This window comes from Pristis pectinata, chromosome 6, assembly GCF_009764475.1.
Source record: "Pristis pectinata isolate sPriPec2 chromosome 6, sPriPec2.1.pri, whole genome shotgun sequence".
NCBI lineage: Eukaryota > Metazoa > Chordata > Chondrichthyes > Rhinopristiformes > Pristidae > Pristis > Pristis pectinata.
Genome location: NC_067410.1, coordinates 78,586,815 through 78,613,873, shown reverse-complemented (window position 1 = coordinate 78,613,873; position 27,059 = coordinate 78,586,815). Strand labels below are relative to the sequence as shown.

Sequence of the window (27,059 nt, the reverse complement as noted above, 5' to 3'; positions counted from 1 at the left end):
TGACTAAGGCATTTTGGGGTGGATGTGAAAATATTATGTAACACAAATTCTTCACTTTCGCATGATTGATTGTGTACCATGCTGGGCTCTCCCAATGTGGATTTATAAGAGTTCTCATTTCCACACTTATAACATTTTGCCTAAGAATTCATCCTCAGCTGATTGCATTAAACGCAGAAGGTCAGCAAATGCACTTTGTAGTCCACTTCCAAATTTGGGTTCTAATGGTACAATTCCAGAAATGTATAATCCACTGTAAGTGCCTAATTGTACATTTAATGCTACTGACAAAGGACAAATTTTGAAGTGTTCACTTCGAGTTACTGAAGCTCACTGAAACTATAGTGGTCTTCACTCAGAGTTTCACAGTAATGAGAATTCAGAGTTGGGGTGGGTGAAAAGTCTTGGAGTGACACACTTAAATGATTCATGCTTGGTACCATTTCAACAGGGATGGTTTAGCCAGCCAGCAGTACAGTAGGTAGGCAGGGACCTCAACGAAATTCCAAAGGCTGGGTCTGATGAGGTCATTCAGACCTTGATGTTATTTAATTCCTGGAATTAAATAGTTCTCATTGCTGGCTTTATTTGGAATACCAGACACAATAATGCAGAAGAATCAGAAAAGGACCTAAAAATACATGTCTATTTTTAAGGTAGCTTCCTTATAGACAAGACTCCAACCCTTTTAAAAAAAACCTTGGACCCTAGATTTCCCTCTCCCAACTTCTGGATGTGGTGGGGATAGTCCATGGAGCTTTGATAATTTTGGAGTAATTTAATCAACAAATTCATAAATATAAAAATAAATATTGGTGTGCTTTCTGAAGTGGCAATAGGCTGTTAGCAGTCTCCAGAACTCCTTAAAACAGCCCCAACACCTTAATAGGCATTACTTGTGATGTTATGAGGCATTTATGGGGAGGGTATGACATTTTATTGAGTGTGAACAAGTGGGACTTCCATTAAAAAAAGCTTGGGACCTATTGGCCTAACCCTTCCTAGCCCCAGATACCATTCCCCAAGGTTTCTAACTGTGCTATTCCCTTGTTCACCTGACTGGCTCATTACCATGACATCATAGTCATGGATTGATGCTATGGTGTTCTCTCTAGCCCTAGGCTCACCTCTCATGCTTCCAGTCAATACTTAGATTCTTATATGGATCTGTTCAATGCTGTTAATGCAGCAAGCTTTCTTTAAAGGTTATTTTATACACAATCACTCATTTCTTTTAAAGCCAATGTTCTATCCCATTAGGTGACTAATGAATAGCTAAAGGCATTTTGATTTGGTTTAAGAATACATACAGATATTCATTCAGGACTATTGTTGCATTGTTTTTTGTAAACTAATGATTCAAGAGCTTCAGGAATATTATTGCCTTTAATCAGAGACTAACCTTCCCTTTCAGGCTCACTGGATTGCAACTTCTTTCAGGGGATTTTCATTCATTCTGTGATATCTATTGAATAAGATCTTAACATTTATTACTAGAACTAATATAGAGTGACGTCATCAGATACAATGATTGTTCTTATTATTTGATATTAACATCCCCCTCAATTTAGCAGTCTAATTTGGCATCGGCTCATCGTTTAACTCCATCAAAAGCCTCATCAGAAGTAATGACTGAACATATCTTTCTAATTAAGCTAGTTACTGCATCAACATTGAGACTTATATAAGAAGCCCGAGTTTAACTCCTTTGCTTATACTTCAGTTAAAGATAGTCTTGGCCAACTCAGTTTTTTTTTCTTTCTGTGTTTAAGAAAGCTGGGATTTCACCCTTTTCACTAGGGAACTACTGCTATTAATAGTCTATGACTGCTGTAATTACCTTAAATTAACCATAATTATTGTGCAGGATGAATACAGTAAATTTTGTCTCAATGAATATACTCTTGATCCATGTAGGTTATTCTAATTTTCTAAAAATCTTAAGATTTTTAATTCCTCCAATATGTAGTGGTAATGTTAACCCCTTCTTTCCAGTGGTTAAATTGTTATGAGCATCAATGCAATGAAATAATTAACATTACATGACATGGTCAATTATTTTAAATAATGTGATTGAACATTTGTCCCATGCAATCACCAAAACAAAATCTAGTTTTATCTTTAGTCTCTTCAGGGAGATCTTAAGTTTTATTTCCAAATGATCTGTTCCCTTTTAGACGAACTTGACCAGCTGTTTTCGCCGTCCTCCTTTGAACCTTTGCTTTTGAATGCTGAAAATCTTAATTGAAAATTTCTGGCTGGTTAACTCGTTAAAACGTTTGGACCTTATCAGAGTAGAGCATATTAATTTAACGTTTTTGGTTTTAGTTCTATCACTTTGTTTTTTGGATGCGAGGAAGATATCAAACACTTTCAGATTTCCACAATATTTCGATTTATTCCAGATGAATAAGCTTTATTTCACAAGACACCACCAACGGACGCATGGGAACAACGCCTCTGCCTACCGGGAAGACCCGTATTTAGTGATTTGCTCATGTAAGCAAGTTTAATTTTAGCTTCCTGGGCCGCCGTGAGGGATTTGTGTTCTGTGGACCAAGCAGTTCCAGCTTTAACATTGACTCTGGAAAAAACGACTGCCTCCTGTACCTTGAGAAGCGCTGCTGTTCTATGAGTACTGTACGCAGCCTTTACTGCATGCGCGCTGTTAACACCAGCGGCCCAACGCAAGTTTCTAGAGCTGTGCCTTTAAAAGTGGTGGAGATAAGGGGGAGAGGGAGGAATTACAGGGGTGAAAGGTTGGGAGGCAGTCGTCCAGTTGACTTCCGTACCTAATTGTAATAGGTTACGCTGCGCGGAAACACAACCCACGAAAAAGTAGCTTTGCCAATTTCAGTGTGTTAACTGCTTCGTTCATAGCGCCGCTGCTCTTGGTTTGGGAGCTTAATTGCAGCTCCAAAAGTTTCCCCTGATTTCGTAGAATTTAAGAGTGAAAATGTGTGAACAGAGTGAGCTGGCGGAATAACACATGCTCAGTACTGGCAGCTGTACTCGCCCCTGGATTTGTGAAAGGTTTGTTGCAGTGATAAACATTTCTGATTATGCTGGGAGGTTGATTTCCACACATAGAAGTCTGATTTGCACTCTGTTTTCGGATCTATTATGTCAGAAAGGGTGGTGACTTTGTGCCGTAAAAGAGGAATGCGCTAGACAAAGCATTACTAGCTGTGTCTCAATCTGCACAAGCAGTAATCTTCTTCCCCTACTTTTCTGGTTTGGGCGCTTGAAGTGCCTACTGAAGCTGAATTGGGAACCACTGATTCTGCCACAGATGGGGTGGGTAGTATGTGAAGTGGTGCACTCCTTCTGCTTACACAGGGTTTCTGCGTGGTCCCAAATTCCACCACTTTGGTAATTTGCTGAGGGTTGCCGGGGGTCAAAGGGGATGTAGCATTTTGTTTCCACAAGAAGGCTTTGAGCCCGTGCTTGGATTGGGAGTTCAGTATTGCCTGTCCAATGGAGCTGACTGAGTGCAATTAGGACACTTGGACCTCAACCAGGAATGTTGGTCTCAAAGAGAGCCCTGATCTTGGTTATTAAATTTGGAGGATTTTGTAGAGAGAGCATCAGTGGTATTATTCCATTTGCCATGAGGTGCCTGCTGTAGGTAGTCCAGGCCTCTGAAGCATGTAGGGAGACGGATCACTGCTGCCCATGAATTCTGCGCCAGGTCTTCAAGTACCCTTTTGCTCAATTGACCAATGGCTATGCTGGGGCAGTGAAGGCAGCCATGAATTTCATGATCAATGTCCGCTTTTACTGAGAGCTATCTCCTGAGACGTGGGAGATTGTCTGTTTTCCAGAGTCTCACTGTGAACCTACATTGTCAGTTGTCCTGTACCCATGGGCACTGTCTGTGATGATTGTTGTCAGAATGAAAGGGCAGTCCTTTTTCCCATGGGTACAGGACAGTGTTAACTGCAAACGTGAAATAATGAGTGGACCCAGAGAGCTTTCCACCCACCCCTGAAACTTGGTTGATTTCCAGCATCATCTGTTTCAAGATGGTTTGAAAGTGGCCTTTGGTTCTCTCATTCTTCCTTTTGCCCTTTGCTTTTCTTTGCTTGAAGGAGGGGGGGAAGAGGCATGAGTAAGAGTCATGGCATATGTTGAACAGATGGATGGAGAGCATTTGCTGAGGGTGACTATGAGATGTGCGACTGGACAGAGCTGAGAGGGTGTGATGGAGAAATGGTTAGATTTGTGAGAAAGCAACAAAAGGGATGGATGTGAGGTAATACAAAAAAAAAACTGGATTTTGGAAAATAAAACTAATGTTGGGAACAGTGCCAGGCAGCACTTGAGGAGAAAGGAACCATTAAAAGCTGAGGACTTCCAGCATTCTATTTTGTTTTATTACCTGCAAAATGCATCCATTGATTTCAGGGTTGTGCTTAAGCATCGATGACCATGGCATGCTAGAGAGATCCAGAGGCTATGAAGTGTCAACTATCCCATAAGAAGTTTGTGACATACCGGTCTGGCTCATTCTTGATGGTGAAATTAACACTGAAGCCAGTTTACCTCTTCCAGCTTACCCATCCAGCAGAGGATGCAGCTGCCAACTGGTTCCTTGAGCTGACCATCTCCAGTCAGTCACCCCTCTCACATGGATTGAGAATAACAATGATGCAAAGTTCAGATCTGTTGCTATGGGGTCCACCTGTAACTAACCTGGTGTTCCAGGTTCTGAACTTCAATTTGAGAACTAGACAATGACTATGTGTGAGTTTTTAACACAAGGTGATGTGCAGTGAACTACCACACAGTTGATAGAGTGAGATCTTGGGCTAGTGGTATAGAAATCAGACAATTAGAATGCTGAAAGCAAGGGTGGAGATCAGAGGACTAGGACTCCCAACCTTGGCTCAATCCCCAATAGTAGATACACTGTAATAAAAACAAAAAAGCTGGAAATACTTGGGTTGGGTAGTGCGTTCTGTTGAGAGATAAATAAAGGCAACATTTCGGGTTGATGATCGTTGAGATTTTGACATTTAAATCACAAGACTTCATTAACATATATAATCATTGACTCCCAGCGTTCTTCAAAAATCTGTCTGGACCTTGAAAATATTCAGTGACTTGTCCAACATGCACTCTGGGGAGAAAATTCCAATGACTGACAGCCTTTTGATAGAAGAAATTCCTCCGCAACAGTGATTTGCATCCTCACCAATGTGGCATCTGCCAATGTATCTCTGATACAGATGATACCTGAGATTTTGACTCCGTCCCCACCCACACAGCCTGACCTGCTGAGTATTTCCAGTACTTTTTTTTAAATTTCAGAATTCCAGCATCTGTAGCTTTTTTTTTGCTTTTTGTGAGCAAAACTAATCCTCAGCAGCTTCAGTGCCAGAGTCAGGAAAGTTACAATTCATAAGGAAGTGGGGAAAGCTAGCCCCAATGGAGTCCTCCTCGTGATGACATGTTTAGAAGGTGGTCTTGTCATGACCAACCTTGTTTTATCAGAGACACATAGAAAACCTTGTAGCAGCTCACTCAATCCAAGTATTGACTCCAACTTGATGACCCCATCATCCAACAGATGGCAAGGATGTCCTTATCACTCGTGTGTGATGGGAATGATGGCTGCTGGACTGACCACCTCCTAAAATGGTCCTTAAACAGTGATTGATGTGGCTATGTTGTTGCAGGAATTTCAGTACTGGAGGACTCAAAAACACAAATAGTTCTGCACAATTTGCACCTCACGGACAATCTCATGACTCCCAAGTAACAGGAAATGCAAAGTGTTCACAATGAGAATCAAAGGATTGCAGATGCTGGAATCTAAATGAAAAACGTGATGATGCTGGAGGAAACCCATAGAAAGCAGCATCAAGCACTGTGGGGTCTTTTCCTTCATCTCAAATAACGAGATGGCGATCTTAGCAATGTGGTGTCATGACAACAACCTTCCCCCTCAATGTCAGCAAAACAAAGAGATGGTCATTGACTTCAAGAAGGGGGGTGGTGCAAATGCTCCTGTTTATACTAACAGTGCTGAGGTTGAGAGGGTTGAAAGCTCCACCTTACTAGGATTAAACATCACCAAAAGCCTAAAGTGGTCCAACCACGTAGATGCCATGGCCGAGAAAGCTCACCAGTCCCTCTTCCTCAAGAGGCTAAGGAAATTCAGCATGTCCCCTTTGACCCTCACCAATTTTCAGTGATGCACCATAGAAAGCATCCTATCTGGATGCATCATGGCTTGGTATGGCAACTGCTCTGCCTGAGATCGCAAGAAACTGCAGAGAGTTGTGGACACAGCTCAGCACATCACTAAAACCAGCCTCCCCTCTATGGACTCTGTCTACACCACTTGCTATCTCAGTAAAGAAGCCAACATAATCAACAACCCCACCACCCTAGACATTCTCTCTTCTCCCCTGTCCCTTTGGGCAGAAGATACAAAAGCTGAAAGCACATACCACCAGGCTCAAGGACAGTTATCCCAGTGTCATAAGACTATTGAATAGTTCCCTAGTACAATAAGATGAACTCTTGATCTCACAATCTATCTCATTGTGACCTTGCACCTTATTGTCTGCCTGCACTACACGTTCTTTGTAACTGTAACACTTTATTCTGCAATCTGTTATTGTTTTCCATTGTACTACCTCAATGCATTATTGTAATGAGATGGTCTGTATGGATGGCATGCAAAACAAAGTTTTTCACTGTACCTCAGTACATGTGACAATAATAAGCCAGTTTAACAATTTTTTTTCATTTTGTAAAATCATTTGATTCTGTCAAATTACAGGGCTGAAGGAGAATCCTTTTCAAATTTGACTGCTGTAAGAACTTTGTTACCAGTCCACATCTGCTACGTGTTGACTTGAAAGCCGTGATTCTCATCAACAGCTCTCCGACAAACCCAATATCACTGCAAACTGAGGTCAAGCAAGTCTGTGTCATCACACTGACTTTCCTTGTTGCATACTGCACCCAATGAACTCCAACTGGAATGGAGATAATCAGGACAAATGGGAAGCTGTTCAATCTTTAGTTCTTTCCACTCCAGAACTAAGATCACTTCAACCTCCGTCATCAATTTACAGGATACAAATGATGTTTGCATTTGTGCATGTTTGGAGGCTGAGCTCCAAGTCTTCATTTGACTCGCTCATTGGAATGTGATGGGTATTTCACTAAATATCTCAAAGATAAAGGTTCTCCACCCACTGCACAACACTTCCCCTCCCCACCCAGCTCCAACAATCAACATCCAAGATGTGACCCCGGTAAACGTGGATCAGTTTCTGCATCTTGAAGTCACGTCTCGGGATGAGGACAGAGTGATGCTGAAATTCACCAATGCCTTTGGTGCACTAGCACAGCTTTTGACTACTGGAGAAAAAGTGTTCAAAGACCAAAACCTCAAGTCCCACTGAAAGCTTATGATGTACTGGGCAGCAGTGATCCTGCCTTCCTGCATGCTACGGAAGTGTGGACAATTTATAGTAGTGACTGCAAAACACTGGAATCTCTCTTTAAATATTGGATATGAAATTGCATTCTTTTGGTCATTCTTATGTTTGCTGATATTGATTGATCAGGAAACCTGGGAATCATTCTGTAATGCTGTGTTGTAGTAGGCAGTGGAGTTTTCCATTTTCCATTTGAATCCAAAACCATCTCTATCATCCTATCTCTTGCTTTCAAAATCTAGTCCAGAGTGTTTAATCCATTTTAACTGATGATGCCATATTAGATTAAGTTAAATTGATTGTGTTACACATTCAGATTACCAGTTATCCCTCAGCTATAGGAAGTGATATTTTAAGACTGATAGTTATGTAAATAGAAATACAAACCAATTGATCAATTTTAAATCCTAAATGGAAACTGAAAATGCAGGTCAAGCAGAATGTAGGGGGTACAGGGAGAAAAGAAGGATTACGTTTCTGCTCTTCACAACTGGTGTCTAACCTGCAGTTTTATAGATTTAGTTTTAGATTTCCAGTATCTTTTTTGTTTTTAAAGTATAAATCGTACCCATATTTATCAGAAAACATTTCACTTTTGTTCTACAACGGATGCACAATTTCTGGCTAATTGGGCTATAATGTCTTCATTAATAAAATTATAATGGATTTCTTCTTTTCAGTTAATCCATATTCTAACAGGCTGTATTCTGTTGCTGTGGAGTATTTTATGACCACAATGAAATGATAAATGGAGCTTTAGAAGGCTTTGCTTTTATAATGTGGACCATGTAGTACTCTTTTAATTACACATTGTTTATTTGTTGGCAATGACTAATCTTGAGGCTTTTATTTGGTTTGAATTTTATGGCAATGTACTGCACATAGCATTGAACATGTACTCCTCTTTAGATGTTGATTACTGTGGGAGCACCATCTGCCAGCATAACCCACCCACCCAGCTCCTTGTCAGGCAGCTTCTTTGCTGCCTGTTCCTTTGATGAAACACTGGTGGTAAAGCAAAGGTATCATGAAAAAGGAAATGAACACTTTCCTTTATTTTTCCTCCATTTCATCACCCTTGTGCTGGCTAAACACTGCTGTACACCCAATGCCCCCACTTTAAGTTCTTCACCCTGCTGTAGCCTCATTTTTTCCCCATTCTCTGAAATCTCTTTGAGCCCTGCAATTCTCCATGATGTCTCTATTTTGTCAGTTCAAGCAGTGTGGCATTTCCATTGTCTCACCAATGACAGCCATGTTTTAAGCTGCCTATTTAGTAAGCTCTGTGGACCTCACTCCAAACCTTTCTGCTTCTAAAGAGAAATATACCTCTTTTGACCGAATGCCCCATTCTCCGACACCATCAACAATGTTGTCTGGTAAACCTCCTATAAAGTGGCAGGGTATATTTTACTGCACTAATGCATTATTGTTAGTTGTTTTGTGTTGGCAAATAGATTCTTATTCTCATAGCTAGGATCAGTGTAGATTGGAGATGTAAAACTGGAGATTTCTAGTGCTCATGAAATTGACTGCATTGTTTGCAGTTGGACCATTGCCGTTGCATAAGTAAAATGAAAGATGAAAATATGGGGCAGGGCTTCAGGAAAATAAGTGGAGAAGGATGTATTGGTAAGGGAGGAGACAGAAAGATTAAGGCATGCACAGGAGATGGCAAAATTTGTGCAGAGGGATCACAGAATCTCACAACAGCTCAGATTTCTGGCATTCTATTTATTGTGTAAGCCAAACTGTGAACATCATTGCACATTTCAATTTATCTTAGCTTGAAGTTATAGTGCCACAGAAGGAGGCCATTTGACCTATTGGGTCCAGGCTGACTTCTGGTGAGGGATCACTTCTGTCCCAATTCTCCTTTCACTATTGCCCTGTACCCAATAACTGTGAAAGGTCTCCTTGCATTTAATACACTAACAGCAGAGGAGTCTAATGCATTGTAGCATCCAATGCACCATAGAGTTATACAGCATGGAAACAGGCCCTTCAGCCCAACTGATTCATGCTGACCAAGATTCCCTTCTAAGCTAGTCCTATTTGCCTACATTTGGCCCATGTCCCTTAAACCTTTCCTATCCATGTACCTGTCCAAGTGCCCTTTAATTGCTGTTAATGTACCTGCCTCAACCACTTCCCCTGGCAGTTCATTCCATATATGGACCACCCTCTGGATGAAAAAGCTGTCCCTCAGTTTCCCATTAAATCTCTCCCCTCTCATCCTTAAGTTCTTGATTCCCCAGTCCTGGGGGAGAAAGACTATCTGTGCCCCTCATGATTTTATGTACCTCCTATAATATCACCCTTCATTCTCCTGTGCTCCAATGAATAAAGTCCCAGTCTACGTAACCTCTCTCCATAAATCCCTCGAGTCCCGGCAACATCCTTGTAAATTTCCTCTGCACTCTTTCTAGCGTAATGGTATCTTTCCTATAGCGGGATGATCAAAACTAACACAATATTCCAAATGCGGATTCTCCAACATCTTGTACAACTGCAACATAACGTCCCAACTTCTGTACTCAGTGCCCTGACTGAAGGCCAGCATGCTAAGGGCTGCCTTCATCACCCTGTCTACCTGTGATGCTGCTTTCAGGGAACTATGTACTTTTACTCCTTGGTCCCTCTTCCACAACACTCCCTGGGATCCTACCACTCAGTGTGAAAGTCTTGCCCTCATTTATCTTCCCAAAATGTAGCACCTTGCTCTTATCTGAATTAAACTCCATTTACCATTCCTCAGCCTGCTTACCCAGCTGATCAAGATCCCTCTGTAAGACTCTCCTGTAATTGGTGCTAAGTTACTAATTAGTGTTTACTGTGCTGCAATTAAATCGTCATTGGTTGTTCCCATAATGTTTTATGAGTTAAATAAAAGACACAAATGAAAGGACAAAATCTTTAAGTTCAACAGCAACTCTGCCAGAACTATGTCCTCTGCTCATAATACACAAAGCCCCAATTATATAAACCTTGCCATTTCGTCTATGGGAAGAGACCAAAGTCACAGAGCCACAGATCAGACAGAATGGAAACAGACCCTTCTGCCCACTAATTCCATGCCGACCATCAAGCAGCCACTTTCCCTCCATTCGCCCCAGATTCTATCACTCACCTATACAGCAGTGACCAGCGAACCAAACAACTAGCACATTTTGGGATGTGGGAGAAAACAGGAGCACGTGGTGGACAATCCACCTGGTCACAGAAAGAAAGTGCAAACTTCACAGACAGTACTGGAGGTCAGGAGTGAACCCAAGTTGCTGGAACTGTGAGACAATGGTTCTAGGTCTACGCCATAGTGCTACCACCTGCACTCTGTCTCCCTGGTTCACTGTGTAGGCTCCACTATTTCCTGTTCAGATTTGGCAAGAATAATCATCCATAAACAAAAAAAAATCTTTCCAAGCATTGACTCCAATGACAGTTGTTACACACAGTCTTCAGTTCATTGTATGTCAAGTAAGTGGTTGCTTGGGGGAGCCACTTACCCAACTGGAGTGTGTGCAGGGTTTGCAACACAGAATGGCTTGTCAAGGGTCCAGTATGATGCAGTAACTTGTATACCCATCAAGCTACATACATCCATTCTTGTGCTTACATCATCAAGAAGTCATGTTATCAATTGTCAGCAGGTTTCAAATTAGTGATTCTGCTGTTGATTAATGTCAGAGAGGAGAGAGAAATTTGTACAATGTGGGTGGAATTTAGTCAGTGTAACAAATCTGTTCTAGAGTAAGGATCAATAGCATAATTTATCCTACGTTAGTTGAGAGAACCTTGTAAAATCCATCATTTCAGAGAAACTTAGAAAGCACTAGAACAAGATATGCAAGTTAATCAAGAATAGGATTTGTTCACATTGTTTGACAAACAATACAATTTTTTGGCTAATATTACAAATTAATGGAATGCCATATCTATAGTCTATATTAAATTTGGGAAGATATTTCACCAAGATGTGTTTTTTTTATTATAGTATTAATAGTTGGTAATGAAGGTACAATGTAGATCCATAGTTGTTCTGTACTGCCTACTTCATGAGGAAAAAATGTAGAAGGAGGAAAGCTATAATCAGTGATATTTAGGGCTATATTGTTGGAACCTGCCAGTGTGGGTTGATGGATGACAAGAGGGTCTATATAAGGAATAGTCCTTGTCCCAAAGTAGATAGTCTCTCATTGCCATACAGAGCCAGAGAAATAAGGGTAATGAGAGCAGAGATGGAGGAATGGGGTGGATTGAAGGTTTGGGGAAAGATGTAATCGTCATGGCAGCTGCCAGGCATGTGGCATTAGGCGTTGCATTGGTTGCACATTAGTGAAATATAATCTCTTGTAAATTATGAATGGACTGGGTTCATTGGGGGTGAAATAGGTGCTGTCAGCATTGTGGATTTAGGAGAATCCTGCAAGAAGAGCAAATCCAAAATCCTTTCTGATGCTTCTGGGTGTGCTTGTTCAGGCAGAATTAGTGTCAGTTACATTTTTGTGACAAGCATAAACATCAGATTGACTAATATTTTTGATAAACATTGGCAGTTTGGAAAAGAAATCGATGTTTGCAGTGACCTTTGCTGTAGAATTTAGTGTGTACTGCTGCTAACTGTTGGTTGAATGTTTTGCAACATTTTACCTGGAGAGGTATCTTTGAAAGCACTGTAATAGTTGTCCCCTGACTAACAGTGCCCACAGTTTTAAACTGTGATTAGCAATGTGACTGATCTTCCAAAATGGTATCTGTGTCCTGAAATCACTTTAGAACCCTTTTTCAACTATAGGTTATGGTTCCACTTGTTTTGAGCGGAAGCATTAGCTTCCTAAATTGAGGCCTACTTGTGAATGTTATTATAACAAAAAAAATTAGATCGTATTGGAAGAAGTTTGCCCAAATGTTTTAAATTCTTAACTGTACCAATATTGTGAGATCAGATGGAAGTATTGTTTATTGGAGACCACAATTAAAAGAGAAATTAAAAAGTTGGGATCTATTTAGTCAGATTGTCCCACAGTTAATGTTGAGGTTGACATTTGAGGGACAAGCTTGAATGAAAAAGAAATGTAAAAGGTATAAAAAGTTTTTTTTTAAGAACTTTTGATTGCCAACATTTTTGTTAGGATTTTTGATTGCTAAAAACAAAATTGTCAAAATAATTCAGGGCAAATTTTTTAAAAAAGCATTCTTCAAAATTCAGCTCCTCGTTGTGTGTTATTGGGTGCTATAGATTTCAAATTAATTCCAAAATGGCAGATGCCACATTGATGAGGATGCAAATCATTGATATGGAGGAATTTCTTCTGTCAAAAGGCTCAGTCATTGGAATTTTCTCCCCAGAGTGAATGTTGGACAAGTCACTGAATATTTTCAAGGTCAAGACAGATTTTTGAAGAACGCTGGGAGTCAACGATTATATACGTTAATGAAGTCTTGTGATTTAAGAATGGATGAGGATTGTCTGAAGAGTCCATTGTTGTTAAAGCCAAGAGATCGGCCAAGATCTTTTTGAGTAACAGATCGACCTTAAAGGCCAAATGACATATTACTGCACTTATTTCTTATGTTCTTGTGCTATATTGAAACCCCCATTCCCTCCCCTCCCCTCCCCACTTCCTCCAAGTATCACACCCACTTAACCTTGCACAGCTGAATGTATATTTAGCAGCAGGATTAAAAAGATAAAATGCTGGAAACACTCAGCAGGTAAGGAAGCATCTGTGGAAGAGAAACAGAGTTAATATTTTAAGTCAATGATCCTTCCTCAGAACTGGGAAAGAGATAAAACAAGTTAGTTTTAAGTTGGAGAGAAGCGAGGAAGTTATGTTACAGCTTTATAAAACTCTGGTCAGGCCACATTTAGAGTATTGCGTTCAATTCTGGACACCTCATTATTGGAAGGATGTGGAGGCTTCGGAAAGAGTACGGAGGAGGCTTATCATGATGCTTCCTGGTTTGGAGGACATGTGCTATGAGGAGAGGTTGGATAAACTGAGGCTGTTTTCTCTAGAGCGGCAGAGGCTGAAGGGAGATTTGATAGAAGGTTATAAAATTATGGGAGGCATAGGTGGAGTAGACAGCCAGTATCTTTTTCCAAGGATCGAAATGTCTAGTACTAGAGGGGGAAAGTACAAAGCAGATGTTGCAAAGAAAGTTTTTTTTACAGAGAGAGTTGTGGGGGCCTGGAATGCACTACTGGGGGTGGTGGTGGAGGCAGATAAAATAGGAGCATTTGAGAGCCTCTGAGATAGGCACATGAATATGCAAGAAGGGAGGGATATGGTCGATGTGTGGGGAAGAGGGATTAGATTAAGTAGGAGTCATTGGTTTAATTAATTCAGCACAACATTGTGGGCCGAAGGGCCTGTACTGTTCTATGTTCTGTGTCTGTGTTCTGTGTGCTGGGGTGGGGGGGGGGAATAGGGATAAATAGGACAAAGTGAATATCTGTGATAAGGTGAGACCAGGGTTGCCATTGAGATAATCTACCGTGGTCACCCAGTCGATGGCTTAATGGGGGCAGTTAGAAAGTGAGAATACAAATGAAGTGTGAAATACAGGATAGCAGGACATGTCTTGTGTGAGGCTGTGCTATTGGAAGGATAAATGCCTGAGCCAATATCACTGATGAATGACTTGCAGTAGAATTTTCCAGTTCTGATACAGACAGAGGAAGCGAGTTAGCTGAAGTTGGTAAATTAGATATTGAGTCTGAAAGGCTGCAGTGTGTTTAGATAGAAGATGGTGTCCTGTTCTTCAAGCTTGCTTTGGGTCTTGTTATAATGGTGCAGGAGAATTAAAGTGGCAAGCAAGTTTCCCCTGTGAACTGAACAGAGGTATTCTGCAAAGCAGACATCCAATCTGTGTTTGGTTTCTCCTGGATAGAGGGGACCACACTGGAGTACTGAATGGAGTATCTCAGATTGGATGAAGTGCAATTGAAGTGTGGCTTCACCTGGGAGGTCTGCTTGTGCCCAGTTTGGTGGGTAGGGAAGAGATAAAAGACAGGTATTGCATCTCCTGTGGTTGCATGGGAAAGTGTCTCATTAAAGGGAATGATTGGTGTGCATGAAAGAGTGGACCAGGGAGTCAAGAAGAGAGTAGTTCCTTCATGCAATTTTCATTTTCACTTAGCAGCAGGAAGTTCTCCTCAGTTGTTTTTAAAATGTTTATTGGATTCTTTAAGGTTAATTGCTGATTGATTTCTACTGTCCTTTTCTATGATTCTACATGCTTGTTATGTTTAGAGTTCTGTGATGTTGCTGAGGTTTACAGAAGGTGGTACAACAATGGCTGAATACTTGGCCCAAATGACCAGGTTTCTGCACAAACCAGATTACCTCCAGACTTGGGTCCATTATCAGGCATTCCCCTTGCAATGCAGCATGACCAGGAGAATGAGTACATCCCAAACAGAATAGGAGTCACTGCACGAATCGGGAGAAGGAGGTGGAGAAAGACTCAGTAGAAGGCCTTCAGGATTATCAGGGAACATATCCCCTCCCTGAACCTCGACAGTATGAAGCATGTACCTTTCATCCAAAGATTTGGTTTCCAAAATTTACCTTTTTTTCATAAACTTGCAATTGCATCGTACAGTGCATTCTTATATCACTATTCTCACTACAAGCCATTCCACTTAGATTACATCAGCACAATATCCATTTTCCTTCATTTCTAGAGCATGTAGTGTGGGGGGTTTGCACCCCGGTTCCAATCCTCAGGACCTAATGGCGGCAGGGCCTTAAACTGTGGCCTTGTTACCACAGAGTTTTTATCGCAGTAATTGAGCTTTAGTGCAGCCCTCAGCACCTGTTCCTTGGGAAACTTGCTTGCCACTTTAATTCTCCTGCACCATTATAACAATTCCCAAAACAATATTTTGCAATATTAGGCTATCGTCAGTTATTTGAAAGTACAAAATGTTCTCTGCATTTGAGCCACACCAATAATTAAAAAGGTAGTTACTCTGTGATGAGGACAAGTTGCATATGTCATTGCTCACGCCTTCTGTGTATGAGCTGTGCACAGGTGAGGTGTAGATGCAACAAAAACTGACCCACAAAATGTAATAGAGAAGACCACACACATTATAAACTATGGATTACTATATCTTGTCCACTTTGAAAAAACAATGTAGTTCTTGACAGAATTGGTATCCTGGTTACCCATTTTATGCTGCATTGTCGTAGCATCATGAGGGTGCAGCATCAATTATGTGGTGGCATAGGAGGGGGAGCAAGTGAGGGAAGAAGGGAGGAAGCTTTCTTTGCAATCGCCTTCTGGTTGGCTGCCCCCGAACAGCTTGCTTGACTGCAAAACCTGTATTAATAGCCATCCATCAATGCTTCACCATTTCTCCATTGCTGACCATCCCACATTGTAAAAAATAAAATCCAATACAAAATAAAGATTCCAATACAGAGTTATAAATTAAAGCAACCTGGCTGCCCTTAGTCTGCATTTTAAAGCTTAACATTTTGGTGAAGGCCTCCAGCTATTCTTTGAAGAACTTTTAATCTGCCTGCTTTGAGCTCAGAATATTGACTACAGTATTTACAGCACATACTGCAGTCAAACACAATCCAGCTCACCAAAGGGGATCTGGAAAAGACTGAGGCCTGCATGCAAAAAAGGCAATGGGACATTTGCTTGTTTAGGATGGATGCCCTGGATGTCTTCAGGGTATGCTAACCAGTTTGACACCATGCAACGGGTGTGTGTGTGTGTGTGTGTGTGTGCATTGTATACGTCAGAGTTTCTCCACTATTATTTTGTATCCAAAAAAGGTGGGGGGGGGGAATACATGATCCAATTTTGAGGGGCAGATGTGAAGCAGAATGGCTCCATCTTGGTCTGCATACAATCTTTAAACAATTAGTGCAGTGTTGGGCAAGACTAATACTTGGTGCTCATGAGAACCTCATTTAAAGAACCTCATTTACAGTATGCAGGAAAATGCCTTTTTGGAACATGCTCCTACAATTAAAAAAAAATATTTTTACTGTCCCTGTTTACAACCTGACAAAAATCCTGTGTTGTATTTCACTGATAATCTATATTGCCACTTGGTAAATGTCCCATATCTCCTGCTAAGTGCTTTGAGTGATAGCTCAGTTACAACTATAAAACCATGGTCATGCTGTAGGGAAGATATCATCCATCTCTTAATAAACCATATCTAACCCTAATGTACTGTGATGATCTAAATAAAATAACATGACCATTTGCAATTGTTTTGGGTGGGGGGGGGGGAGGAATGAGGAGAGGGGGCACAGTCAATTGCTTTGGAATGTGCAAGTGGAAAGTTGCTGTGAAATGGGGCCTGTGTCACTTTGAAATCAAGAGGAACAATGATTGAGACAGAGAAGAGGTGTCAGAGGCAGACAAGGCGAATCAGAACTTGTCACACTGACATGAGTTTGTTTATGCAGCTTGCTGAAGATTGCTTGTTATCCATCAAATTCCTCAATCTCTGTGGTGGTACTCAATAGTCTAACAAAGGCTTCCATGGTCTCTCAAAATTGATGTCTTCCAATGATTCTAATGTAATTACTGATGGAGTTTTACTCTCTTATAGCCAATTTTATGTTCACAGAATTGAAACTTTGCAGCTCTCAATTGTATATAGGTCAATACTTCCAACAATAGAATCTCTGGTTGCACATGAAAATCCACAGAGAATTTTAAACATCAGCAATTGTTGTTGCTCGGGTGATATTTTGGTGGAAGGGAGGATACAGCATTTTGAATGACAATGATAAGGCAACTAACTAACAGGTCAGGACAATTTGTCAATAAGGCTTAGATGCTTTAAAAATAAAAATACAGGAAATACCCGGCAACCTCTGGAGGAAGAGAAACAGAGCTAGCACTTCGGGTTAATAATATTTAAATAGAACTGTTGATTGAGGATTGCAGGCGAGAGTGAAGTATGCTAACGTCAAAATTAAAACAAGGAAAGTTCAAAAGTAAGTGCATTGGGAAAATCTGGCTTGGAAGCACAGAATTAGTCATCATGGTAACTGACAGAGGCACAAAAGGAAGAATTCTGTGTTTGGCTAATCACACAAGATCAATTGGCTCCTGAAGGCAGAACCACATTTGGAAATTGATAAAGTTTAACAAAGTAGCTAGTGAGCTAAGAACTTTAATGCCTCTGAGAGTATCACAAACTGCATGAAATTGATTTATAAGAATCTGGTTTGGTAATTTTGAACTTTGGTTGATGATGAACCTTGTATCTATCAGGAGGAGCTTTCTTCTTATTGATCTAGGATAATTTTAGATTTAGATTTCAGTGAAAGAATACTGTTGTAAAATGTTTTAACTGAAAACCAAAAAAAAACTGCAGCTACAAGACACATGAAATAAAAAAACAAAAAGTGCTAGAAATACTCAGCAGGTCAGTCAGTGGAAAGAGAAACAGAGTTAATAATGCATGTTGAAGACCCCCCATCAGAATTGGAAAAGTGAGAGGATAAATTAGCTTTGCATTGTGGAGGGGCGTTGGATAGGACAAACGGAATATTTCTGAGCGTGAGGCTAAAGTTATCATTGTGAAATGTAAATATTTTAATATTGATTTAAATGTCCTTTTCTGTCAGCACTTTTTATTAATGGATGTAGAGATTAAGTAAAAGCTTGCCTAGGTCAGGTATAACTCAGTACACTTACTGGCAAAGCAGAATAGCAAAGATCCAATGAAATCAATATTTCAGAAATTGTATCACTGAGTTCTGGATAACACTCAGTGACAAAATAATACAGAGTTGTGGGACTTTTGGTGCTGAAGCCCATGCTTGGTGGAAGTATAAATGTAACTGATCAATTTCAAGAGTAGCTAGTATTCTAAAGGACATTTGTCAATGTCGAGGTATAGCTAAAATAGATATTAAAATATACATCTTAAAAATGAGGTGTTATTATTTTAAGTGGTGTGCTTTGCAATCACAGTGACCCTGTCAGATTTATTTTATAGTTATAAAGCCAACAGTGAATAATTAACAGTCTAAGTTTTTGTGCTGTAATGCTCCTCCTACATGCTTGGGTATAGGTCATAAATCACATTGTATATTACACCCATGTAATATTTTAACTTCCTATCAGTGTTTAAGTCCATGAAAGACAAAGCTAAGAGGCAGGAGATAAGCTATCTATAATTCTTTCATTATCTTATCTGTTTTTTTCCCATCTTGTTTTTCATTTATTTGCAATTTGCATTATGTAGCAGGAAGTGTTACTCAGGATTCAAAATAAAAATCCAAAGTCCCTGAACTTCACTTGGTATCCTCGAGTAACGGACAAAGTTTGGAGCAAGAAGGACGTTCCTTCAAAGGTAAGAGTTAGTTCTTATCTCTTTCTTCTTTGTTTTATTTAATCAATGTCGTTCCACTTGGGTCTCAGCCAGATCACTGACTAATTTGTCTTTTTTTTGTTATACTGTCTTGAGAATTATTTTACTTAATAGGATAGGGCATTTTTGAACAAATGTTTGAATGATTTAGGCTTCATCGCTTGTTTTATGACTTAGTGCGTTGTGTCACTGTTTGTAATTGTGCTGTTGAACCAAATTTCCCTTTCTGAAGTTCCGTCAGTGTGCGAAGATTTGTTGCTCTAGGCATGAGACTTTGAAACCCTATTGCTTTATATCATTATGTAAGACACAAGAAAACTGGAACTTAACAGTCATGCCATGTTTTAACTCCATCACAGATGGTTTTGTACATCTAATTGAGATAAAATGCTAAGACACAATCTATTGGTTTCTATACAAGCTAGTTATTCTCAGACATGGATGCGTTAATAAGCGTTCCCCTTGTGATGTACCATGGCTAGGAGAATGAGTAGAGGGAATGCAGAGATAGGCAAGCTGTTAGAAAAGGGAGGGAAGAAGAAGGAAGTTTGGGGGCTTATTTACCAAGGGATGTATGGAGCAATTGTCCTACATGAACCTCATTGAGGATCAATGTGGGAGCACATCTGTGCTTGCTTATTGAAAATTTCACCTGTTGTAGCCATGTTGCCGCTTTAGAACAGGGCAAGGGCAAAAACTTAAAGTGACTGTCAGATTTACTGTGGCGATGTGTTCAGCTTGTTCCAGATTGAGAACAGAAATTTTGCTACACTTCCACTGTTTCTCATTCTCTATTACATAAAGGAGGTCACTGCTGTACTCTAGTTTAAGAGACCTGGCTACATTTTATTGTCTGTCAACAATGTGTAGAGACCAAGTGTAACCTAGGACATTGTAGAAAGCCTGAGAAAGACATTGCTTGGGTTCTGGGGGACATATTTGTATCATTGTTGGCCATGGTGGAAGTACCGGAAGACTGGATAACATTGTGCCTTTATTTAAGAAAGACTGCAAAGACAAGCCAGGGAACTACAAGCCAGTGAGCTGAACATCAGTGGTGGGAAAGTTACTGGAGGAGATTCTGAGAGATTCTGCATTTTGAAAGACAAGGACTGATTGAAGATGATCAACATGGCTTTGTATGTGGGAAATCTTGTCTCATGAATTTGATTTGAGTTATTTTTGAAGAGGTGACCAAGAAGATTGAACATGGCAGAGTGGTAGACGTTGTCTACGTGGACTTTAGCAAGGCCTTTGTCTAAGACCCACATGGTAGGCTGGTCTGGAAAGTTAGATGACATGGAATCCAAGGTGAGCTAGCTATCTGGATACAAAATTGGCTTGGTGGTAGGAGTCAGAGGGTGGTAATGGAGGGTTGTTTTTCACTTTGTAGACCTGTGACCAACGGTGTGCTGCAGGGATCAGTGCTGGGTCCTCTGTTGTTTGTCATCGATATTAACGATTTGGATGAGAATGTAGTTGATGTGGTTGGTAAGTTTGAGGGTGATGCCAAAATTGGTGGAATAACTGGCAGTGGAGAAGGTTATCTAAGTTTACAATGAGATATATCTCAACTGGGAAAGCGGGCCAAGGAATGAATTTAATTCGGAGAAGTGTGAAGTGTTGCATTTTGGTAAGTTCAACCAGGGCAGGACTTGCACAGTAAATGATAGCGTGCTGGAGAGTGTGATAGAACAGAGAGACTAAGGATACAACTACATAGTTCCATGAAAATATCAGCACAAGTAGACAGAGTAGTGAAGAAAGTGTTTGGCACGCTTGCCTTCATTGGTCAGGGCATTAAGTACAAGAGTGGGGACATCATATTACAACCATACAAGACATCAGTGAAACCACACTTGGAGAATTGTGTGCATTTCTGATCCCTTAACTGTGGGAAGGATGTCATTAAAATAGAAAGGCACAGCTCAGACGCCACCTATAAATTCGCTGATGAGACCACTGTTGTTGGCAGAATCTCAGATAGTGACGAGGACATATACAGGAGTGAGATAGACCAGCTGGCTGAGCGGTGCTGCAACAACGACCTCTCATTCAATGTCAGCAAGACCAAGGAATTGATTATGGACTTCAGGAAAGGGAAGTTGGGAGAACACGCACCAGTCTTCATTGAGGGGTCAACAGTGGAAAGAGTGAGCAGCTTCAAGTTCCTGGGCGTCAACATCTCAGAGGATCAACTTGGGTTCAACACACTGATGCAGTCATGAAGAAGGCATGCTAGCAGCTCTACTTCATTAGGAGTTTGAGGAGATTTGATATGTCACCAAAGACTCTTGCAAATTTCTACAGATGTACAGTGGGGAGCATTCTGACTGGTTGCATCATCACCTGGTATTGCAGGATTGCAAGAGGCTGCAGAGGGTTGTAGATTCAGCCAGCTCCATCACAGACACAACCCTCCCTGCCATCGAGGACATCTTCAAGAGGCGGTCTCTCAAGAAGGTGGCATCCATCATTAAAGACCCTCACCACCCGGAACATGCCCTCTTCAAGTTACTACCATTGGGGAGGAGAGACAGGAGCCTGAAGACCCACACTCAATGTTTCAGGAGCAGCTTTTTCCCCTCCGCCGTTAGATTTCTGAAAGGTCCATGAACACTATCTCGTTATTCCTCTTTTGCACTATTTATTTATTTTTGTAAGTTATAGTAATTTTTATGTCTTTATTTTGCACTGTGTTGCTGCCACAAAACAACACATTTCATGCCATATGTCAGTGATAATAAACCTGATTCTGATTCTGAAAAGATTCACAAGGATGATACCAAGACTGGAGAAGTTGAGTTATAAGGAGAGACTGGACAGATTGGGGCTTTTTTCCTGGAGCAAAGGAGGCTGCAGGGTGACCTTATAGAGCTATATAAAATCATGAGGTGAATGGGCAGTCTTTTTTCCCCAGGGTAGGGGAATCTAAAACTAGAGGATGTAGGTGTAAGGTGATGGGAATGATTTAAAGGGGACCTGAGGGGCAAGCTTTTCACCACAGGGTGGTGAGTATGTGGAATGAGCTGCCAGAGCAAGTGGTAGAGGTGGGTACCATTACGACAATCGAAAAGACATTTGGACATGTTCATGGTAGAAAAGGTTTATAGGGATATGGGCCCAACATAAGCAAATGGGAATAGCTCTGGTAGGCAACTTGGTAGTCATGGACAAGTTGGGTGAAGGGCCTGTTTCCATGTTGGATAACCCTATGGCATCAGGTCTCCCCATGGTGCAGGGTGCCATTGATAGTAAGTACATTGCTTTTTGATTCCTCTTTTAACTGTGTCCTTTACTGGAATCAAAAGGAATTTCTCTGCCTAAGTATCCACCTACTCTGAGACCTTGGATGGCATGACATCCAGAACAGCACCTGCTACACTGACTGTAGTCATTCATTCTGACAGTCCACTATGCTGGCTGTATTTGAGCCAGCATGGTGAATCCAGCAAACAGCCTGCTGATGACATGGCTACAGATTGCATGAAAAGAGCCCAGGCGTATATGGACTCCATGCAGACAACAAATTACTTGCTCCAACAGCAAGTGTAACAGAACAGACTACCGGGCTGCTGAAAAAACCTTCTTGCGCCAGAGGATCCCTGCAATACCTGGCGTGCATGTATCAAGGTTCACAGTAGTCTGCTGTGTTTGCAAGGCTTCTTGTTCATGATGTCATGATGGCTACTACCGACTATACTAACTTGACTTGGTTGTGCAAGAAGAAATTATCCAACTTCAACATTCCCATTCACCAAAAATTCTACATTCCTCCCCACCCGCATCTCTGAACATCACAAAAAATATAAAATTCAATGTAAACTTTCCAACCAAATTTAGAAATAAAATCCATGCCTTTATCCAGAATAATAAAAAAAAACACTACTGTTCTCTTAAGTGCATTCTGTTATTGTCTATCTTCCTGGTGCTTGCCATGTATAGGTTCTATCTCTGTGCTGTCCCCTAAATGATGTCTTTGCTGTTAATGGATAACGTGTTTTCATCATTAGCTGACTTCTTTTTCTCCCTATATTTTGTGGTCAGTTTGCACTTCTTGGATTTGCGACGAGTGAAGCCCCTGAGTAGGTTTGTGATGTTCAGTGAGAGCCAAAGTAAGAGGTGCATAACTTACAATATTGGTAGCTTGCAATCAAAAGAGTATGTAGTATAATAACGCAGGGGTGATATGAGAGGGAGAATCAGATAATGAGGATACAATTATTTATAATGCTTGCAACATAGCTGCTGACCACAGCCTCCGTAATGAGCATCCCAATGATGGGGAGCACTTGCTCCTCCATAGAGTTATAACATGCAGGCATCACAATCCGATTATGTGCTACATTTATCTGTAAGAGGAGAGAAAAAAATCTATAAGTAGATATCTTCCCATTTGTTTGGGTGATATGGCTGGCATATTCGAAGCTTGTGATTGTGTGCAAGATGTGAAATGTGATGTGAGGGTGTGGTGGAACAGATGATTGATATGAGTTCTGATTGATGGAGATTATTGGTAACCAACGGAAGTAGTGTGGTGAATTGAGCCGAGGCCAATCCTGCAGCTGGTAGAATCTGGTACTTCAAGGTGTGTCCCCTAGCTTTGACGGCTTACGAGAGGAAATGAAATTTGAGGTTAGACTTAGTTTGTGTAAAACCTCAAGTTATGGGCTATCTGTTGAAGCTTTTCAGCTGATTAGCAATGCAGTTTGTGCATTCTGCTTGCTACCATCATTAAAATGATCAGAGGACTGTTATTTGAATTGCTGTGTGCATTATACAGAATGAACGTGGGCTCATTGCAAATAGGGATTCATTACCTTTTTTTCGATCTTTACCATTAAGTACTGATGACAAAATTACAAAAAAAGTACTGAGCCTGAAGAAATGAAAGGGTTGGAATTGGTTTGCAAGGATGCGATCGTAAGTCATTTACATTTCTCATGTTATTACTTACTATTAGGATAAGCAAAGCATGATTCAACTTGTTCATTTCAGCAGGGCTCATCATTTAATTCATAATTTTGGACATTAAACAGATGCAGGTGCAAGAAAAACTAAAGCACATAGGAAGTTATTGTCATGGAAGATTGTCTACTCTAATGTACAATGAACTGAAGGTGAAATACAGACCTCAATTTAAATTATTGCTCTGCAATTCTATTATGTTGGCACTGAAAGCTTCTAAAAACCTACTGCTTCCTGAGTTCAGAGTAATGAAAATGTCTTAATTAACACAGACGCACTGAAAGGTTGCTGCTCTTTGAATGGTTTCTTTCTCTAAGATGTTACTTAACCTGCTGAGTATTTCCAGGATTTTCTGTTTTTATCTCCGGCTTCTCGCATCTGTATTTGTTTTGCTGTGTGATTGTGGTTACTGACTGGTATGCCTTTAGATATTAACCTGAGCTATGAGGGTGCCTTGAACTATGTCTTCAATAATATGTAAATGACTTTCAACTCCACTCTCAGAACTTCCTGACCAAATTATTTTAATAGTTTATTTTTGTACTTTCATTATATTTGGATTAAGCTAAAGAAATGATCAGTTGAAACAATATGGAGAGAAGGATTAATAATGTATAGCAGTAAATAAACCTACCTTTTCCAATATTGTAATAGAAGAAACTAATAAAGTGGATAAAGGGAAGTGAACAAAGTGTGCCTCTGCTCTCTGTTTAAACATCATGATGTGATAACTTGTTCTTATTTATTTCCTGACTAGGTTCTTGTTTGCACTGACAAATGGCAAGAGGACAGTTTTCTAAATTGGAAGTTCTACTCATTGTTTTGTTCATCTTAGTGGTTATTGTGGCCATTGTCTTAATCGCACTTTTAGCCACTGACCAACAACCAGAAACTACTGATAAAGGTTAAAAAAAGCATATTTTCTATTTTTAATCACTATTGTTTTATAATAAAACAACTATGCAATGAGAATAGTATGTCTAAACTTTAAAGGAAATGTGGATTTTACTGCGTACTATTGAAAGATGGAGTTTAAACTATGTTAGCAGTAGGGTTCCATACTTTGTAAGACATAATTTTACATCAACATCCAGATGTTAGTGAGAGTTGAAAAGCTAAATTACTTGTGACGTGAAGAAATACATTTAGGATTTCAATTTTGATGAGATTTGTTTACCAACTTTTTAGTTGTTGTCAGTTAATGCTATTAAAAATATAATATGAGAATCTCCTTTATTAAATATTTTAAGGTTTATTGCATTGGTTGCTTTTCATTATGCTGAATCTCTGTACTTTCACAGGTGAAACCCTGCCTTTCATTTCTTATTGTCCACACACCATTCAAGATAATGATCGAGTTAACTGCTTTCCAGATGATGGAGCTTCAAAGGTTGGTTTACAAATTATCTTCTAAAACTTTATGTGAACTTGTTGTGCACAAGAATGTCATACTATTTTGCGCAAGGCAGTTCATTGGTAATATACCACTTTAAAAGTGCAAGCCCTAACATTTATTGTTACGTCTTGATGGATCTCACCAGAAATGATTCACAGGATGTTGGGAACAAATGTATTATCTAGACGTGCTTGAGGTTAATGTCCGCATTCCTTGGTGTACGTTAATGACATGTCATCTAAACGGTAATGTATAAAGTTTTATTTTTTAACTTAAAAGGGTGCAAGTGAGATATTTGAATCCATTTTCATTGCAGATAGCTTGCCTGATCTTTTACTTTTAATCTTGATCCGAAAGGAGCATTTTTCCCTGTTGGGAGTTATAAATAAATGTGAAGCTGATGATGTCACATATTCACTGAAGAAGGGGTGTTTTAGAAACTTATCAGTTCCTTTTCATGACGGTAACAGTTGATGATGGGACAAGGTGAGACTGATGGTTCTTGGAATACTAATGAAGTTGTATTAGATTTCAATATGTTCTTCCTCTGTCAATTACTACCAATGAAGATATTCATATGAAATTGGAAATAAAGATACAGTATAGTTTTTCCAAATTGTGCACAAATTCCTGTAATTGATGTGGAAATGCAGTGATTGACGAGGGATGGCATGCCTGGTGTGAAATTACTTTGCTTGGTGGGGTTGACAGTAGTGATGTTCACGCTGCATGGGTGAAGGTTGACAGTGGTAAGGATTGACAGTGGTTGGTGAGAAATTGCATAGCATTGTGAGAAATGACAGGGCTTTTTGAGTTTTGACATAGCTTTTTAAGTAATGGCAGCGCTTGGTGAAATGTCAAGCCAAGACTCACATGATGAAATGACAATGTCTTATCTTATAGTGACACCTAATAAAGTTAGATCAGAGTCCCAAAATGGAATGGATTTTAATACATTTTTCTGAATTTATTGCTCCATTGCATTTTTGACAAAATGCTTAGCTTTTCTCCTTTGCTAAAATAGCTTCCAAAATTAGTAAACCATGTATTTTGAGATCAGAAATACTGCTTGATGATCTCGACACTTTAATGTTTAGCATACTTGTGTAATTCCCAATGTCTATTTTTATGAATCTGTTAACCATATAAAATATTGTGCACTGAAAGAAAGAGTTGCAATTATATAACACCTTTCACATCCATTGAGTTATGGAATAATAAAAAATAATAATGCAGCAAGACATTCAAGTCATTACTTCACAGCTACATGTGAAGCTCTGCAAGTGGGTTACCCAGGTATTTTTCTAAAGTATTGAGGGTTTCTGCCTCCACCCTTTCAAGAAGTGATACATACCATTCTTTGGTGGGGGGTAAGAAATTGCCAGCTCCACTTCAATCCTACTGCCAATTAACTTAAGTATTGACCTCTCCGGTGAAGTCCTTCCTGTTCATTCTGTCCAGGCCCCTCAATTTTTTATACTTCAATTAAATCTCCTCTCAATTTCCTCCACTGCAAGGAAAACATCCACTTTCTAGTCCAGTTAGTGTCTCAAAACTAAATTTTTCCAGCACTGTCAACATTTGCATTAAATCCCCTTTGATGTTGTTACTTACCCCCTGTAAAGTGATTTGATCTGCTTGCATTACTTTAGTTATGGCCCAACTGGTGTATTAGACATTTTACAAATGGCCTTCTTTCTCTTACATTTTATGGCTTCTTACCCACAAAGTTTCAAGGATCAATGGCCATACGTCTCTAGAACTCTCTGATGCTTGACCTTTTTGGTGTCATACAATTTATCACACATTCCCCTTGCTCTGAATGTTGCTCTCAAATACATTATCTCAACCTTCTTTGGTGTGAATTCCA

General features: G+C 40.0%; 1 protein-coding gene across 2 annotated transcripts in view; it reads left to right on the top strand.

The window, feature by feature from the left end:
- Nucleotides 1-2,812: 2,812 nt before the first annotated feature.
- si (sucrase-isomaltase (alpha-glucosidase)) overlaps nt 2,813-27,059 on the top strand; it is a 161,646-nt gene continuing 137,399 nt past the window's right edge. For both annotated transcript variants that reach the window (XR_007956451.1, XM_052017236.1), the window contains exons 1-4: nt 2,813-3,033; nt 18,700-18,807; nt 24,551-24,697; nt 25,095-25,183. Coding sequence is in view for 1 of the 2 variants with exons in the window: in XM_052017236.1 (XP_051873196.1) it covers nt 24,571-24,697; nt 25,095-25,183 (216 nt within the window). In the remaining variant the exon portion in view is untranslated. The remainder of the gene's footprint in view (nt 3,034-18,699; nt 18,808-24,550; nt 24,698-25,094; nt 25,184-27,059) is intronic.